Below are 19766 nucleotides of genomic sequence, written 5' to 3' on the forward strand. Positions count from 1 at the left end.
TGGACTAAGTGAATTATATTTAGGAATATATGTATGTAATATATTTTTAAAGTATTGTTTAAAAAAAAAAACAGAGCCCATGAATTTGAGAGCAAGAGGGATATGTGGAAGGGTTGAAGAAAGGAATGAAAAGGGGGAACTAATGTAAGTCAAAATATTAAAAATTATTACTAAATAAATTTTTAATAAAATAATATAATAAAATAAAGCTAAATATTAACTTAAAAAGTCAGATCTCTATTAAGTAGTGGTCAGTTTTACCCAATTGGTACAGACCTATAATTAGGCCTTGACACCAAGTTCATTTGAAAATGAGCTCTACGGCTGACTAAAAGCAAACTCATTTAAACGTACAGACCCCAGTAGGATATCAGGACTATCACTAATGCAAGAAAGACAATAAGGGTTGAAATGGATTTAATACACACCTGGGAAAAACAATGCCAGAATGTGGTGACAGGGGAAGGAACTCAATTACCAAACATCCAGTAACTATCTATCATTCTGTACCCAAAGCTCAGACTACTGGAAGAAAAACTCTAAACCTCAGAGAAAACAAAAACTGTGAGCCCAATACAGCAAATGCTATGGAAAAAAACAGGGTCTAAGGAAAGTGAGGTGGTTCAGAGCACAAGGTGCTGACTTCCAAGCCTAGGACCCACATGAAAGGAAGAACGAATTCCTGAAAGCTGTCCTCTGCCCGCACAAATGTACCACGGCATGCGTGTGGACACACAGCCAAACAAGCCACACACACACACACACACACACACACACTCACACACTTTAAAGAAATAAAATGCAGTAAAAGATGCAAAAGAGACACATTATTCTGCCTAAAGGACTGGTTAAGGTCCCAATGTCTCCATAAATACCAGCAATTTGTATTCAATTTCTTGGCATGTCAAACTGACACCTCACAATTATTGTGGCATAAACTATCAACTTCCCCTAATCTGACCCTCTCCATATTTTCCTCATATTAATAAAATGGGATCACTACAGGTACTCTCTAACTCATGTTAACATACAAGATGTCAGCATTACCATTTTAATGTCACCAAAACCCATCAGCTGACAGGACAGCTCCCTAGCCAAGTCCATCAGTGCACATCAGCTACTGTGATAAATACACTCTCCACATCTGCTCTGACCTCTACATAGAGGCAAAGCAATCTCACCACATATGTACACCAAACTCATGTCTCTCCTCTGCTCAAGATTGCTTCCCAGTGCAACCAGAATAAAACAAACGTTTTAACACGGCCTGTGCAGTACAGGCGCTGCATCCCTCTGAACTTGCTTTCCTATTCTTACTCCACTCATTTTACCATTCCTAGTCATGATAGCCTTTGTCTTGTCCTTTTAGGTATGTAAGCTCCTCACCTCTCGTCAGGGTTTCTGAATTAACTACTGTGTTTGGAATAGCCTTTCTCCATACTGTCTCATGAATTCCTCTAATTCAAGCAGAGCAGTATTTACAATCACCACCTATGTCATTGCTCTGTACTTTCAATTATGGGTCAAAAACAGACTAAAATAACTCAAGTGGAAAATTCCCCAAACTGGCAGCTGATATGTTAAGCCACACAGAGCCTGTACCTTCCCAAGTCCATCTCACCTGGGTCATGAATCATCCCTTTGTCAATGCATCCACACCCATACATCAGCATGCTATTAATCAATCAGTCAGCCACTTAGGATACTAAAACTGTGATGGTAGCAAGGTGTTGATGTTTGGCTAACCCTTACTTAACTTGAAAACTGTTCCTGCAGGTTCTGGTGGTGCTGGTAGAATATGCTAAAGTGGCAGAGGCAGGAGGATCTGAGTTTGAGGCCTGGGCAGTAGTGGTGCATGCTTTTAAACTCAGCACTCCAGAGACAGAGTCAGGCAGATCTCTGTGAGTTAGAGGTTAGCCTGATCTAGAAGAGCTAGTACCAGGACAGGCACCAAAAAGAACTACACAGAGAAACCTGTCTCAAAAAACAAAAACAAAACAACAACAAATGATCCTAAAGCATAAAATAGTGATGCCAACAAAGAGATTCAAGTACTTCCTCTCAACAGAAAAGTCATTATATTCCAAGGTTGCTGTATAATAATTATTTTGGGCATACCAGAATAATTTCTATTAGTGTATTGCTCTGTATTGTTATTATTAATCACTTACTTGACTAATTTGGAAGTCAAATTTCATATGTATATGCATGTGGAGAAGCAGAGTATATAGGGTATAGTACTACCCAGTTTCAGGCATATACAAGGGATCCAGTAACCATATGTAACCAAACTATCCCTGTAGTAGGAAGCAGCCTTCCTTCCCCACTCCCAGTCTCTCTCCTGTGATTTTCTATTTTCCTCCTAAAATTTCTTATTAGCATCATTATCTGAATATATTGCTGTATGATAGATACTATCTGCCTATCGTCACTGTAACAAGACCTTTTGAAGACACTGACTACATATAAACTCTGTATCCAAAGTGTCTGGAAAATAGGATGTGGATGAGCCAAAAACATTTTATTAAATTTATTTAATTGGTTTTGAGACTCTGCTCTAATTTCAGTTCTTCAGACTTTCAAATAACATAGAATGTACCATATTTAATTGTTGGCATCATTATTCACTGAATAACAAGCTTTCCCATTACAGAAGGTAAGAGTCCATTGTCTATTATGTTCACTTTCTTTCCCCAACCAGCCTAAAACAGTTTGATAAAACTGGATGGTAGGATTTAAACTACATGCATATGTGCATCTCTACAACAGGAAGAGTAAAGACAGAAGACAGAGAGTAAACACATTAAAAACTACCTATGTTCCTAATTATGACACTTAATTTCTTCAAAACACACTTATTAAACAATCCTGAAAACCTTCACTACCCTAGCAGGCTTCCTTTTCCCCTTGCATTCTAACTGCCCACTGTGTCTTCAGATATACTCAGGATGACAAACTCAAAATCTATCCTACCAGAACATAAAATTATTGCTTCACATAACCTAGCATTTTAAGAAATAAGTGCACGATATACACTTGAATTATTGAAACCAAGTTCACAACAGATCTTACACATCTTAACCACAATTTATAAACTTGAGAAGCTAAGGGTTGGCAAGATGTAAAAAAAGCTCCTGTTGCCAAGCCTTATGAGCCAAGTTCACTTCTCTGGTCCCACATGATGGAAAGAGAGAAGCATTTTGTCCTTTGATCTCCCACACGTGTGCAAGTATATTTACTCTCTCTCTCTCTCTCACACACACACACATACACACAAATACAAGGTTGTTTTAAGTAGCTAAATATTCATTCAAATTATTATGCTGTCACTATAACAAAAATCCTGAAGTTTTTTGGAAAATAGCATTATTTATATATTATAAGCAATACTTAATAACACAAATTAGTAAATATTTAAAATTCTAATTAACAAAAAAATACAAATTATCAATCTCCAAATAATACTAGGGTGAAAAAGGAGCAGCTGAAAACTGTAAACAATCACATCTCAAACCACAACAACTGAAAGTTGTAAATGTTACAAAGCCTGGTACTTTAGAAGCAGATGAGAAAGTTAACTGAGTAGACTAAGCTGAATTCTCAGTGAAGAGAAAGCAAAATACATTGAAATCACGGCAGAGGCAGAGGAACTGACACTCAAGCTCCTGGACATCTGGAGAAGCTGCAAATTCCTCTTGTCACACTGAAGAGTTTTTAAAAATCAGATTCCCACAAAAAGAAAAAACAACAACAATAATATAGAAAAACATCGTAAAGATAACAGCACATAAACAAATCTGCAATCCTATGGAAAAGCCTACAGTTGCTAAGTTTTTATCACAATGACGTGATGTGGGAGTGTCTTCTATCTATCAAATGAAATTTGTGTTGCTTTCATTGGTTAGTTAATAAAGAAACTGCTTGGCCTGATAGGTCAGAACACAGGTGGGTGGAGTAGACAAAACAGAATGCTGGGAAGAAGGGAAGTGAGGCAGACGCTAAAGCTCTCCTCTCCAAGATGGACGTAGGTTAAGATCTTTTCCAGTAAGCCACCACCTCGTGGTGCTACACAGATTATTAGAAATGGGTAATCAAGATGTGAGAATTAGCCAGTAAGAGGCTAGAGCTAATGGGCCAAGCAGTGTTTAAAAGAATACAGTTTCCATCTAATTATTTTGGGTAAAGCTAGCCGGTGGCCGGGAGTGCTCCCAGGCAGCGGGAAGGGGCCTGCTGCTCCATCTACATTGAGGGAACTTCCAAAAGACTGTAGGGTCAACTATTACTGAATGACTAAAAAGAATAAAACAATCAAATAACATCTGAGAAAAGTCTAAGTCAGAAGCTGAAAACAACAAAGCTAAAAAATTAACAGAAAGGAAAGAGACTATGTAGAAAAAGAAAACATCAGAAAAAAACATTAAAAATAAGTCTACTATTCAAATCCTCTGAAAGATGGGGTTAAAGAAAAGACTGAAAAACAAAGTAAAATGAAAACCTTCTTGGAATTTAAAAACTTAACAGCAAAAACAAAAATCTAAGTAGAAAAATAACTATCAAAAAGAAACCTCCTAAAAAGATGAGATGGAAAATTAGGGCAAAACCCGAGAATACAGGATTACTGCAGTGATATAGGATTCCCCCCGGTATGCTACTAATATGTTTTATTGCCACTGGTTAATAAAGAAGCTGCTTTCGGCCAATGGCTTAACAGTAAATCCAGGCAAAAAATCTGAACAGAGATGTAAAAAGAGAGTAAGCAAAGTCAAAAAGACAACATGTAGTTGCCAAAGGAGAAAAACGCTCACCAGAACCTGTTGGAACCTTGCCAGTAGGCCACGACCTCATGGTGATGCACAGATGAATAGAGATGGGTTGATTAAAGATGTAAGAGTTAGCTAGGAATATGCATAAGCTAGTAGGCCAACCAGTGTTTTAACTAATATAGTTTCTGTGTGATCATTTTGGGTCTGGGCAGGCAGGAAACAAACAAGCAGCCTCAGCTTACAGTGAAGTGCATCAGTAAGAGATAAAAAAGAAAAGCAGAAAAAAAATAATACAAAAAAGGTTTTCAGATATGAAGCCCAGGTGTTTGAAAACTAAAAGGAAGCAGGCCACGTTCCCATATATACGTAAGTTCACGTTGTATGACATGGTTAGAAAACTATTTTTAAGAAAATGTTACAAACTACACATGGTGACAAGCATCAGTACTCTGGGGATTTTGAAGCCTGAAGCAAGAAGATGGCCAGTGTGAGGTTAGCTTGAGCTATTCAGAGAAACCCTATCTCAACAGAAAATAAAACCAATCATAAAATGAAAGAAAAGTAAGAGAAAAGGAGAGATTGTGGTTGATTTTTTTTTCCTAATGGTCACTTTCTCCTACTCCTTGTCCCAGATTATATAATTACCAGATTTTTGCACTTAACTAAGTAGTTTTTATACCTAAAGATTCATCTTTTAGTTGTCACAGGGAAAAAAATAAAGCAAAACAACAAAGCCAGGCAGATATAGTCATACATGCCTGTAATCCTATAGCACTTTGGGGCAGAACACAAGGTTTATATACTTAAAGCCAGAGTGTTCTACCTAGCAAGAAATTCTAGGGCATCCTACATTACACACCTAGACTCATTTTCAACACAAAACAAGAGAGCCAATAAAAACTATTCACATCAAGATATATAAAAGGTTATTACTTCCCAAACAGAAAATGTTGATAACCACTGATGATAAAGGTATCTAGAGGTTGCTTTGTGCCACAGTTGTTGGCAAAACTTCTGTAACATAAAAGGGAATGATGCCTTCAAAAGGCTGCTGGGATGTTCCTCACTTGACTTTGACTTCCTTTGTGGTAGACAGGAAGAGAACTTAAACTGTGACTCTCCAGCAGTCTATCCCTTGGCCCAGTCACCACTGAGGGCAACCATGCTCGTTTCACACCTATACTACTTAATACATCAACCCCCTTCTGACCTTTTACCTCTCTTAGAGTCCACTCAGCTGCCATTTCTTTCCTAAATACTGATCTGCACAATATCTACTGCTCTTGAGCTTTCTAATGGCTGCCGACTACTCACCAGAATGTGCACAATGGCTTAAATAAAGGTCTTTTTACATGGCTTTATTTCCACCATTTCCTACAGACCACAATATGACCAAAGAGAGAGGGGTGTCTGACTAATTAAACTCACTGAAACTAATCATCCCTAAATCAAGATTTCTAATAGATTTACTAGCATTTAAGCACTTGATCAAGACAAGAAAACCACTGGACAATAACCATAAAACTCATTCAGAATGACTCAATCAATCAGAAACAGAAAAAAAAAATGACTTCCTCTCAAACAATCAAAAGGAACTAAAAAATTCGACAGCCTATATGTAAAATATATCTACAACTTTCAAGAGAAGACAGCCCTAGTAGTTTCTTATTAAGCTCACTGTTTACAAATCTGAGATTAAAAAAAAACTATGTACAAGTTGATGGTTTATAATGATAGTTCTCATTCCTCTTATGGGGGGAAAAAAAACCAATGAAATGAACCAGCTCATTAATTTGCACTAATTATCTACCACAAAATATTCAGTGACAGAGCAGACATCTAAAAAGTTGATGACCATTTAAAATAAATATTACCAAGCACTTTCAAAATATTAACAACAGAACAAGAACCAAATTCTTACCTGTTAGGATGCAAATTAAAGTCTCTATACAGAACTGTGTCCAGACAGCGGCTATATCTGCAGATACAGCACATGCATTGCATAAGGCAGCATTTTGGTGTCCCCGAAAAGGGCACAGCATTCTATATCCAGACCACAAAAGGTCCCTGAGGTATACAACCCAAACGAATCCCAGTGCCATCAGACATAGGAATTAAAGCTAAGAGGAGGAGACTACCCAGCCAAATCTCAGGAAGAGCAGCAATGGAAGTGTATTCTTTGGACCCACTTGGAGGAACCAGAAGTCAGATCTGATGTCACACGATCCTATCAGCCTTGTCACTCACGTGAACCTATGCCTTCTAAGTATTTTAAAACTCAGAAGCTCTGTTTGAATTTTAAGAGGATCTCAGAGAACATCTGAAATTCTTGAAAACAACTTAACTATGAGCTATTAATCAGCAATGACTTCTATGTCAGAGAATAAACAGCATCCCTTCTTTAAGAACTAGGAAAACGAAAATTTCCAATTTTGCTAAGGATAAGAGTATGATGCACAATAAGCGCTGAACCTGCGGCCATGACCTTCATATTCTACAAATATGTACTATCCTTAGGTCACAACATACAGTAAACAAGTTTTGCTTGGCGTTGTTAGTATAAAAGGCTATAAATTCACATGCTTGCAAAAGTAGAGTAAACAACAATCAACACATGTGTAAGTCACCAGGAAGCTGAAGGTTTGGAAAAAAGGTAGCCATTTCCACTTTAATTTTCTCCCTTGAACAGTGGTATGGAGCAGACTGGAGAACAAAAATGAGAGCAACCAAGGATAATTTACTAAAATTCACCTTAAAAAGATTGAATCTGTCATCTTGGATCTCTGCACCTGGTGTAACTTCCATAGTACAGTCTTCGGCCTAAGTTAAATAACATATTCCCCATTAAGATACCACACAATCTTTAATTGATAGGCCACATAAAGACAAACTAGCAGTGGCTAGTCTGCGATTTGAACTAAGAACATATAATAATCATTAACATGGAACTGAAAGGGAAGCAAGGGGAAATAAACAAACATGGTCAAGACAACAAAAAAATTAAACTGTCATACAGCATTTAATCGCCTTTTTAGGGGGAAAGCGACTCAAATATTTGGGGAGTCATATTGGGACAGTAAAAGAGGCAGGGTAACTCTGGAAGATTTACTATTACCGTAATCTTATTGGTTGTTGAAGTAACTGGTATAACTTCAAGTCCCATTCGGATCCTCTTTTGTTTTTCACAGTAAGCTTTCCAAGTATCTTCATTAAAGCCGTAATTAAAATAATCAGAGAGATCAGCACCTAAAGATAAAATATACTTTTAGGGCACAAAACTACAGTATGATACAAAATTGTAAATTTAAAACTATGGCAGCATCAAAACTATAGTGTGGTACAAAAATGTAAATTTAAAGATACGAAAAATAGAAGGTAAGAAACTTTGAAGAGGAAGGGTATTAGTGGGAACTGGAGGGAGTCAAAGAGGATGAAGTAGTGGACATGCTTGAAAGACTAATGTGAAAATGGTCACAATGAAATCCATCATTATTAATAATATATGTTAAGAGAATTATTCATATAACATATGCATATTTTTATGACACTAGTCTTAGCATCCTTTGAACTTTTACTAGCTCTCAAAACTACCACAATGAAGCAAAGACTGAAAAACATTTTGATCAAAACGATTTCCTTTAGAAATGGCATTATAATAAATAATGTATGAGTCCACATTTATATTAATTCCAGTGACTAATGAGATTTAATAATTCAAGTACTTAGTATTCATTATTTGCTTAGGACAATAAAAAGACACTGTAAAAGGCAGTATTTTCTATTACTGTTCAAAAATATTTTTTGAACATTTTACAACTAATTAATTAATTAAATCCCAAATAATCTTACCAGGTTTCCGCCATGGTTTATCTTCAAAAGAATCCAAATCTACTTCCAAGAGTGGCACTCCATTAATGCTGCCAGGTGCATCAAGGTCTACCCCTTTGACTTTGGTTCCTAGTTTACAGAAATGAAAAATGGCAAAGAAGCTACATTATCAAAAAGCTAGAAAGCAAAGAAACAAAAATGTCCCTTTACCATCCATCCTGACCACTGATAAAACTGCATAAAGTCAAACCTTGTGATGAAACTTAGGATGAACAAGATGACAAGGTTAGGGACTGAGACATTACGGCCTAGCAGGGCAGCACATGCCGAACATCTCTGCACTTGGGAAATGAAGACAGGAGGACTAGGAATTCAAGGCAAACTGTGGGTACACAGATAGGTAAAGGATAGCCTGGGCTACATGAGATTCTGTCTCAGGAAACAAAAACAAAAGACTACTACATCAATGGAGTTGCTATCGGCCATGTGTTAAAATGCTGTTTATATAATTTGTGAGCAAAGAAAAGTTTCTCTTAAAGGGTTCGAAAACAAGCAAAGTAGCACAGCCACAACAGGCCGAATGCCTGCTGTCTGAGTTGTCTTTCAGAGTCTGCTTATATGTGTCAGATGGCAGTCAAACATTACTCATGAAAAGAACTGAGACATTCTATTCAGAATCTATTTGAGATAGTATGCCATATCTTCACACTTATGCAGCTACAAAGACAAAGTTTACCTGTATTTCCATACACTCTTCCCCCTGCCTTGATATTAAGATTTACTGGCGCTGTTCCGTAACTCCTAAAAATAGAATAAAAAATAACCTCAAAAACATACAATAACAATAGGAAGATATCAATGTGTTATAAACCCACATAGTGAGTGAATGAATTGGCACTCACAAATAAAGTTTATTTAGTTAATACAGGATAAAGAATTTTTTTAGATTATTTTATGTGTATGACTATTTTGCCTACATGTATGTACATCACTAGAGTGCTTGATGCCCAAAGAAGTCAGAAGAGAGCACTGGATCCCCTGAACTGAAGTTATGGATTGTTCTCAGTGCTGGGAATTGAACCCACATCCTCTGCAATAAATGCTAAGCCATCTCTCCAGTCCCAAGAACTAATTTTTTAAATAAGGCCTACCATTTTTACCATCTCAAATATTTTTTTAAATGTCATCTTTCCATCCCAAAAGCCTCCCAGCTACTCTCAATATGCCACTGTAGCAAAAATCATAAGAAACCCCTTTGCTGTTACCTCCCAGTTCCTCAACATCTCGAAATCCTGCAGCCCTGAAAGCTCCTTCCTTGACACATTGCCAAATCCCACGACCCCACTTTAGGCTTTCTCAAATTTTATATTACCAACCAAACCTCTTTACAATACACACGGAGCATTTCATTCCATTCATAAAAATGAATTCACTTAGAAGAAAGGTGACTGTAAGGAGGGAGAGGTGAACAGTGTTAACGGGAGGTTAGTAATTAAAGGGGAGGAGGAACAACCTCCAGGACAGCTGCAGTGCTCCACATCTTTGTCTGGGCTGTGACTACAGGAATACAGATATTTATGTGGCAAATAACTGGTTAAACCAAACTAGGTCACACACAACTAGTTGCGTAAATTTGGGCAAGTCCCCTTAGCTGCTATGAACTTTATATAATTTTCTTTAAACATGAGTTTACTGCTAGGCACAGTGGTGCACACCTTTAGTACCAGCACTTAGAGGGGGTAAAGGTATCCACTTAGGTGGATCTCTGTGAGTTTGAGCATGGTCTACAAAAAGAGTTCCAGGACAGCCAGAATTACACAGGGAGTCCCTTGTCTCAAAAACAACAACAACAACAACAACAAAAGAATACCATTTTTTAATGAGTAGAAAAATAAAAATCAAGAATTAGTGCTAACTGAAATGGTTTTCAACACTGTTGGGGGCTAAAGAAAAAGGGATTCTGGGGACCAGGGAAGAATGATTTGTATTGAACAGAAAGACATTAGTAAGCTTTCAGATCATATTCAAGACTTTCAAAGATTTATGTTTCATATCATATTCATGCTACTTAATTTGGCTCGTTTTCCTTAGAATTTAAGCTAACCAGACCTATGATGAATCCTACTTTTATTCTGCCCAATAACTTTGTCGGCTGTGGTGTGTGAAGGAGTACTTGCCTAGCATGTACAAAAAAGGTTGAGTTCAAGATCTACCATAGCCAAATTAAATAGGTATTGTTTATATGTTTTATCTTTGATGAAGTCCAAAAAAAACTTAAGATTTTAGAAATATGAAGAAAGTATCTTAACACAGCAAAGTAGCATGACATAAAACACACGGCCGACATCATATGGGATTATTCCACTAAAGTCAGAAATCAAACATACTTGTGCTTACGCATTATAGGGCTTAAAGTTTTGCTTCAGAAAAGGGATAGAAAGTGGAAGGAGGAAGCCAAACTATCTCCATTAGCAAATAATATTATTATACTTGTGGACAACCTTCCATGATGTACCAGAAAATTCAGTAGCCAGAAAATACTATATATATGTGAAGATGTCAGGGAACAAAATGAATATTAATTTTTTAAAAATAAGTATCACCCCTAAAGAAATCAGGAAATCAATCCAAATCCAATAACAAATAAAGGAAAAAGAAAAACTAAGACGTGAAAGACCTTTTCAAGAAAAATTTCATCGTGAAATGGCAATATTTCCGACAGCAATCTATAGATTTGATTTAATACAATCCCTTCAAAATAAGTGACATTCTTCACCAAAGAAAAACTCTAAAATTCATAGGGAAGCAAGAAGGATCTCACTGCAATCCCAAATAAGAACAATGCCAAAGACATCACCATACCTGACGGAAATACTACAGTGCCAAGAATACCACCATCACCAATGGCAATACTACACGGCCAGGAAAATTACCATACCCGACAGTAATACTACAGAGTCGTAACAAAAACAGGCATTAAATCAATGGAACAGAGGACTCAGGAATAATCTCACACAACTATAGTCACCTGAGCTTCAACAAAGACGTCAACACTACAACAAATGATGTTAGAGAAACTGAATGTATACCTATAGAAGAGTAAACTAAATCTTTATACCTCACCCTGAATAAAAAAAAAGTCAATCAATCTGGTCAAAGACCTTACTATAAAACTTAAAATTCTCAAACAGCTCTGCTATGGAAAACAAGTGGCACTAAGAGGCCACCAAGTTCTCAATTGGAATTACATGAAATTCAAACTCTTTCAAATACAGCTCAGTGGAGACAGTCTACAACACATCTGCCAGAGAATTAATGTACAGAATATATAAAGAACTCAAAGCAAGCAAATACCAAAAACCCATACAACCTAACCCATACATGGAACAATGAAACAGTGAACAATCAACAGTCCTTACAGCCAACAAACATCCTGGCTATCAGGGACAGCACTGAGATTCCACTTCATCCCATTCAAAATGATGAATGATCATCTTAAAAACAAACAAACTCCCAAAGATAAGGAAAAAGTAAGTTTCAGTAGCCCTACAGTTAAAAGTAAGTTTCAGTAGCCCCACAGCTAATTTAAAAAAAAAAAAAACAACAACCCCAAAACACTTAATTCTACCATGATAACAAAACCACAATCCATTTTAATGTGTTTTCTTCCAATCCCTTAAGATTCCTTCGTGTTCACTGAGTTGGCAATAATCCATTAACTTGTTCCAGCTCATGGAACATAAATCTTGCTACCAACACACTGGTCTAAAAGGCCAAGAAAAATACATTAGTTTGTATTCGATATAAAAAGACCTAAACTAAGGTTTTGTATAATAAAATGAAAGAATGACAAAAATGCAAATGACAATTTAGGTGTTCCATTTTTAACAAAGAACTAATTCTAGCCACTTCTCTAGCAAAAATGTTTTAAATGCAGCAATCAGACATGGCTGTTTCCACAGACAGAATTAACAGTAGGCAGAAAGTAATTAACCACCTGTAAACTGTAGCAAGTTCTTTTGTATCAGGGTAAGACGGAAAACATAGTATCAATAGAATCAACCAAGGAGGAACTAAGCATGGTATCTTCACAAGGCAGCATTCATTCAAGTATAACTTAGGGCTGCCAAGGTGGCTCAGAGAGTAAAGGCACCTGTAGCCAAGCCCCAACAACCTGAGTGGGAAACACAGAAGTGACTTATAGAGAGTCCTCAGCCCTACACATGCAAACCATGGCACAAATGACCCCCTGCCAAATAAGGTAAAAATAACTTACCCATACTGTGGTGCTCCAGTTTTAATGTCTCCTATAGTGACATGAACATCATCCTCATCATCGTCACTGTCACTGTCACTATCATCTTCTGTCTCAGTCACTTTCTAGACCAGCAAAACAATTACAAAATCCATTCAATAACCCAACTCAGCATTTAATATTAACGAATAAAAAATTATTATTCTGTATTTTTTGAAATTGTTTTAGAGTAAAAATTACAAGCTTATAAAATTGTTATCCCAATTCTGATGGTCTATAATAATTGACCTTATGAAAGATAAATAGGCCAGGCGGTGGTGGCACACACCTTTAACTCCAGCACTTGGGAGGCAAAGGCAGGCAGATCTCTTTGAGTTCGAGGCCAGCTGGTCTACAGAGCAAGTTCCAGGGCAGGCTTCAAAGCTACAGAGAAACCCTATCTCAAAACTCCCTCCACTCCCTCCCCACCAAAAAGATAAATAGAACTTTTATTGCCCTCTTTCAGAGAATACAAGCTTCATATTTTTAACGCTGTTAACTATTTGGTAATTTTTAATACTGACATTGAATCTCATAAATGTTTTACTCATAAGAATTTCTCAAGCACTTATTTTTAAGTAATTCTATCTTATAGAAACTACATTTCCTTAGATTCATTTTGTAAGGTCATCAACTACAACAGGAAGAGACTATATGCAAATGATTGTATGCAGCATTATGTATCTTTTCAAATAAAATGGATCTGCTTACCGTGGTGTTAGTATGGATCTAAAAGGTTGTTATATTTTAGTTACAAAGTAGTAGACAATCATATCACCTAGGCAAATGCTTTCCTGGTTATAAGTTTAAGTTTGAAAAAAAAAAACCTACAAATTTCCTTCTGCATTCAGAATTAAAATGTACAACCCTCAGAGGGCAGCAAGTACCATGTCAATAGCCACAGAGGCAGGAGTATAGCCTAGAGAACATTCCTAAGAAACTGTAAGTCCAGATTGCGGACTCATCTTCTGCTTTGCAAGTCAGGCTTACTCATCCGTGATCTACACCTCTTTAGTGATTTGAAAACAATGAACAGAAAGCCTTTCCTCCTGCTGTGTCCCCTGAAGTGTCCTCCCTGTAGTTTTTCTCCTCACTAACTCTACATATTCTTTTGATATCAGATGGAGTAGTTGACAGAAGATGGGGTCAAGTCAATCAGGATGCTGAAGGTTATGCTAAATGTTGGTTTTATCTGTAAATAAACTAAAGTTCTTTCAAAGATTTTAAACATCAGAGTAACTGGATATCAAAGCCTGATATGTATGTTACCGGTTTTGACACGCCATTTTCAGCAGCTTCCTCTTCAATTCCAGCTGGAGGATTCGCACTGCAACAAAAGGAAGGAGCGGACAGGTTGGATGCTGCTGCTTCAAGCACAGCTCACACTACAGTTTCTCTGAGAAGATTTGCTAAAGCTATTATCTCCAACTGGACGATGAAAACAAGACCTGTAAATCTGTCTGGTTTTCCTGTTAGTGTGCATAGAACAAGTATTCAGATGGAAGCAAGAGTGGGGCTTTCTTGATTTTTGGAGAGACTCCTTGAACTCACCACGTAGACCACCAAGCTGGCCTCAAACACAAGAGATCAGCTTACCTCTGCCTCCTAAATGCTGGGATTAAGGTCCCCACCACTACTCTCTGCCCAACAATTTCTTAATGACATACAATTTGATGGTTGGACACAGTTTAAGTTAACACTGCGCATTTATCACTTTATTAAGTATCTGCTGTGTGCAAGGACTATAAAATAGTCAAAGACTACACAATACAGTTTCACTTCTCCCTATGCCCATGAAATCCTATAAGATCATAATTCTTTCAGTGCTCAGTTAGCACACACGCTTCCTCCTGCTCTGCTGTTCCACACCTTATCAAATACGTCTTTTATTCTATTGAAAACAAAATTTCAAGAGTAAAAAAATTATCTTCATGGAAGACTACCCTCTAGTTTGCAGTAATAAGGAGCTCTAGGGCCAATTTTGATGAATTCTAAAACTAATCACTTTTAGAAGGCGAATTTGACCTGTTGTTTTACAACAAAAATTGTGTCATTTAACAAGAAGACATTCACATTGCCATGAGACTCAACTAACTAAAAATAATACTTCCAGAACTGTTTCTTAACAGTAGGCTTTAACTATTTTACAAAGTAAAATGCTTAGATTTTGACAAATTCAATGTTTTTTTCATTGTCATGCCTATCTCCCCTAAGCTTCACTCCTCTAATACTCCTTAGAGACAATTTAGAACAACATGCCTAAATTAAGTAAATTAGGAAAGAAACTGAAAACGTCAGCGTTTCCTGTCCTAACACAGGACAAGATAAATATTCTACTACAATTCTTTTTTTTTAAAATATTTATTTATTATGTATACAATATTCTGTCTGTATGTCTGCAGGCCAGAAGAGGGCACCAGACCTCATTACAGATGGTTGTGAGCCACCATGTGGTTGCTGGGAATTGAACTCAGGACCTTTGGAATGCTCTTAACCACTGAGCCATCTCTCCAGCCCATAACTACAATTCTTAATCTAATGATTTGCATAAATAAACTCTAGAGAGCCAGAAACAAGTTTTGTTCACTTGTTTGCATGCACGTAGGGGACCGGACCCTCAGCGTGCTTTTCATTTCACGGGGCAGTACACTGTGCTCAGCTAAGACCTGGCCACTTGCAGGACAGCGCTGGAATCAGTGTAATGCAATGCTCAAGGACAGGGGCCTCAGCAATGAACCAGGCACAAGGAAAATGGGCAAATTCAACAGCAGGGACCTAGGCAGGTTAGTGCAAGGATGTACCAAGCTGCCTCCCAGCTTTACCTAAACCCCTTTCTCCGTTAGACATAATCCTTTAGAACTTTCAACTCCTTATCACAATTAAAACATAATTCTAAATAATGCTAAAATTATAATATTTTTCTGAAAAAGTAAAAATTTAAAGACAAATGCCCTTCCATGGGATGAGACACACAAAGCTCTTCAAATGAAATTAACAACACATATAGGCAATAGTACTCGAAGAAGGCAGAACTGGATAAACTCCAATGAACTTTCACGCTGTGTCCCAGAGAATTCAAGAAAGTTCAACGAGAAAATGAACTTCGAAGAAGGAGAGGTGACTCAGTGTTTCAGTGCCTTCCCAGGGCCTAGGTTTGAGTCCCAACACCCACATGGCAGCTCACAACCATCTGAACGGCAGCCCCAGGGGAACCAACATCTTTTATCTTCCACCAGACATAAACATGGTACATGGACATACATGCATGGAAAACACCAATACACACAAAATTAAAAAACAAACAAACAAACACTGATCAAAGTGAACTTAGAATTGTAGTTAAATAATAAAACCAATATAAAGATTAGCCCATAAAAATTGTGTATTTGATTATAATTCTACCCTGTAATCAGCTTCTTGACACTTAATGAAATGAATATGCAAAAAAAATTTTTTTGGAGGGGGGTTCGAGACAGGAGTTTGCTGTGTAGCTCTGGCTGTCCTGCAACTTTTAGGTTGGCTTCTAACTCACAGAGATCCACCTGTCACTGCCACCCGAGTGCTGGGATTAAAGGTCTAAGCCACTACCACCAGGCCATTTAATTACTTTTAAAAACTATACATCCCTACCAATGTTTTAAGAAAGTAAATTTAATACAAAACTCCAAACATATATGATTTAGTTTCAGATAATACAGCAAAGCGTGGCGGAAAAGGGCGTATATGGAAGGACACTGCTTATCTTGGCTCTGCTGGCGCCATTTCTACTTTCGCTCCTTGTTTCCCTGCAGCCGCCTTGTGGGCTTTAGCTCTTTTTATTTTTTGGATGCAAAAGAATAGATTTCTGACAATGTTCATTTTGGAGACTTCGTTAAGACATAACTCACATCCGCTCATTTAAAGACTACACTTACAGGGGTGTATTTTGTTCAGTGTAACCTTTATGTTATCAAATCCTAGAATATGTTACACAGACCCCTAAAAGAAATCTGTGTCACCAGTCACCCCATTTTCTCCTATCCCACAATGCCGATCTTTCTGTCTCTATGGATTTGCTTGCTCTGGATACTTTATATACTGAATCATACATGTCCTTTGGAAGCTGCTTCTTTCCTATAACACATTCTTAATGTGTTCACCCATGTTGTAGCAAGTCAGCACTTTATTTCCTTTCACCATGAAATATCCTCATTAGAGTACTTTGCATAGAATCTCTAATTTGTATGTTGGTGGAAAGGTGTGTTACTTCCATTTTCCTGACTAGCTATGATTAATGCTAAGAACACTGATGTTCAAGTTCTCACATTCACGTATGTTTTCACTTCTCTAAGTTAAAGTGAGCAGAACTGCTGAACTTGTGATAATGGTTTAGCCCTGTGGAGGCTAGAGGGCACACCACTGAACAGTAGCATCAGCAATATTTAACTGGTCTGGTTTCTCCACACCCTTACTGTCCCTGTTCTACCTTTTGGATTATCCTGCTAGGTAGGAAGTATTATTCCCTCCACTTCGAAAATAAAAATATTCTTTGTGTGTGTGACCCATGTGTGTATGAGTTTGAGATTGCACCTGTGCATGCCATGTGGTGGCCCAAAATCATCAATTTGTTTCTCTTCTTTTTTGAGAGTCTCTCATTGAACCTGGTGCTCACCAGTATAGAGAGGATGGACAGTGAGTATTGGAGATTCTGTTATCTAAATCTCTCCTAGGATAGACTCATTTGTGTTCACAAGCTTATGACGCATGCATTTCACCAACTGAGACACTTCTCCAGCCCTTGACTGCTCTGTTTAAAACACTCCTTCCCAGCCTGGAGAGATGGCTCAGCCCTTAAGAGAACTGGCTGTTCTTCCCAGAGGACCTAGGTTCAATTCCCAGCACCCACGCATGGCAGCTCATAACTGTCTCTAACTCCAGTTCCAGGGTACCTGACACACTCATGCAGGCAAAACACCAAATGCACATTAATTAAAGACAGAAAAAAAAATCCTCCCCTCATTATTCCAAACAATCCTCTGATCAAAAAGTAAAGCCAATTTAGACATGTACTTATATGCATGAGTTATACTGAATTTTTGTGTGAATGTTTGGTTCCCTAGACACACTCCATAAAATACAAAGTTTTATATAACAAAAGAAATCAACTTATATTTTAAAAATCATCTATTCTGTCCATGGTATAGAAGAAAGCATGATTCCCTTCCAAAATTAGTTCCATTATGAATTAAAAAAAAATAAAAAGAACTAAAATTACAGCCAAGCCACACATAGTGACTTAAATCCTAACACTCAGGAGGCAATTAGGCATACTACATCTATGGGTTCAAGGCCAGCCTTGTCTGCAAACAGCTTTGTCTACAAAGGGATTTCTGGGCCACACAGTAAGGGCCATCTCATAAAAAGAAATTACACCAAAAGCAAAAGATAAAACAAGTAATAAATTATCAAAGCAATAATTTTCAGCTACTATTTTTTTCTCAGTAATTCAGCAGCATTCAGTCAGGAGTGGTGGCGCCCGCTTTTAATACCAGCACTCAAGAGGCAGAGGCAGACAGATCTCCAAGGTCAAGGCCAGCCTGGTCTACAAATCAAGTTCCAAAGTCAGGGCTACACAGACTACACAGATAAACCTTGTCTGGGGGCGGAAAAACCAAAACAATCAAATACCCAAAGACCAACTATATTATATACTCCACTACTAAGTTCAATAGTTACTCAATGGTGGAAAGGTGACAAACGCCTAACTCCATAAACTGTCTTATAAACTACTAGACACCAACACAGAATTAATTGGTCCTGAAATAGAAAGAGTCCTCCAAACTTTGGTCAAAATGTAATTAAGCCAAAAACGATAATGAAACAGTTGACAACTTGCTAGAATCACAGTCCACATAAAACATCAACAGGAAAGTTCACCAACCTGGCATTTTCTTCTTCTGGCCTTTCAACTTCATTTTCATCTACCAAATAAAATAATAAAATAAAGTAAATGAAGAAATCAGGCTAAAAGCAACAAGTATTATAAAAATCTGAAGGGAACAAGCACTAACCTAGATCCTTTGTCAAATCACTGTGCACATGCACGTCCCAGGGGCCTACAAGCATAGCCAAAGTTAGGTCACTTTATAGACAACATACACCCATTATGGAAGAAAAAAAAAATCAAGACTTCACTGCTATATAAGCTTAATTAAAGAGGTAATGAGGATTTACACATTTGGTAGGAGAAACCCCATACATGTCACATGTCAAGGGTAATACTGATGCTGACTCTTTGCATTAAAGAAACAGTCAATTTCCCAAGTTTATCAAAGTTGCATCACTAAAAGGTTGCCTAGATTCCAACGTGCACCTTTATATAATATTCTAACACAGTCAAGCACTTATGGTCTAGGCAAGAACAAAATACTTTCAAATCTGGTCTAACAAACAAGGGGGAGTACGACTTAAAGCCAGACATAGAACATGTCCCCTACAAAAGCAAAGTACATGATGCATTCAAGTTAGGCACACAGAAATGCATGACTGAAAACAAGCCTACGGGAAGAGTCATGGGGTACAACTATGACGTGGACTATATAGAACAATCTCTTTTTAAAAAAAAATGAAAAGCTTCACCTTAATACAGGAGACAATTCAGGGTTCTCTTTATGGACCATAGTGTATTCCATCTGCCTCTCTTAATTAATATTTTTAAAGCACGACTTTCAGACAAGGAGGTACCCTTGCAGGTGCATTCCATACAAACTGACCATCAAGAAACAAGACGTTAGTTTTATAGCATTAACTTTATTTAGCTGTAATTACAGAATGACTGTTTCTGAAAGAAAGGGACGAGAAAGGGCACCCAACAACCACCGAGCAAGAGACACCCCGAAGCA

General features: G+C 37.4%; 1 protein-coding gene across 13 annotated transcripts in view; it reads right to left on the reverse strand.

Annotated features, from left to right (window-relative positions):
* The window catches only part of Fip1l1 (factor interacting with PAPOLA and CPSF1), a 63388-nt gene that overhangs the window by 43032 nt on the left and 590 nt on the right, over nucleotides 1-19766 (reverse strand). For 7 of the 13 annotated variants that reach the window (XM_041671101.1, XM_041671092.1, XM_041671100.1 and 4 more), the window contains exons 2-8: nucleotides 18936-18980; nucleotides 18806-18845; nucleotides 14155-14212; nucleotides 12868-12971; nucleotides 9328-9392; nucleotides 8613-8720; nucleotides 7879-8009 (exon numbers count right to left, since the gene is read on the reverse strand). In XM_041671101.1, the coding sequence (XP_041527035.1) occupies nucleotides 7879-8009; nucleotides 8613-8720; nucleotides 9328-9392; nucleotides 12868-12971; nucleotides 14155-14212; nucleotides 18806-18845; nucleotides 18936-18980 (551 nt within the window). Of the gene's footprint in view, nucleotides 1-7514; nucleotides 7584-7878; nucleotides 8010-8612; nucleotides 8721-9327; nucleotides 9393-12867; nucleotides 12972-14154; nucleotides 14213-18805; nucleotides 18846-18935; nucleotides 18981-19766 lie in introns of all 13 variants that reach the window. The other 6 variants (XM_041671098.1, XM_041671089.1, XM_041671090.1 and 3 more) reach the window with 1 other exon arrangement.

The sequence above is a fragment of the Microtus oregoni genome, unplaced genomic scaffold (genome assembly GCF_018167655.1).
Source record: "Microtus oregoni isolate MIOR12 unplaced genomic scaffold, Mior012 000021F_ref0000039, whole genome shotgun sequence".
Classification (NCBI taxonomy): Eukaryota; Metazoa; Chordata; class Mammalia; order Rodentia; family Cricetidae; genus Microtus; species Microtus oregoni.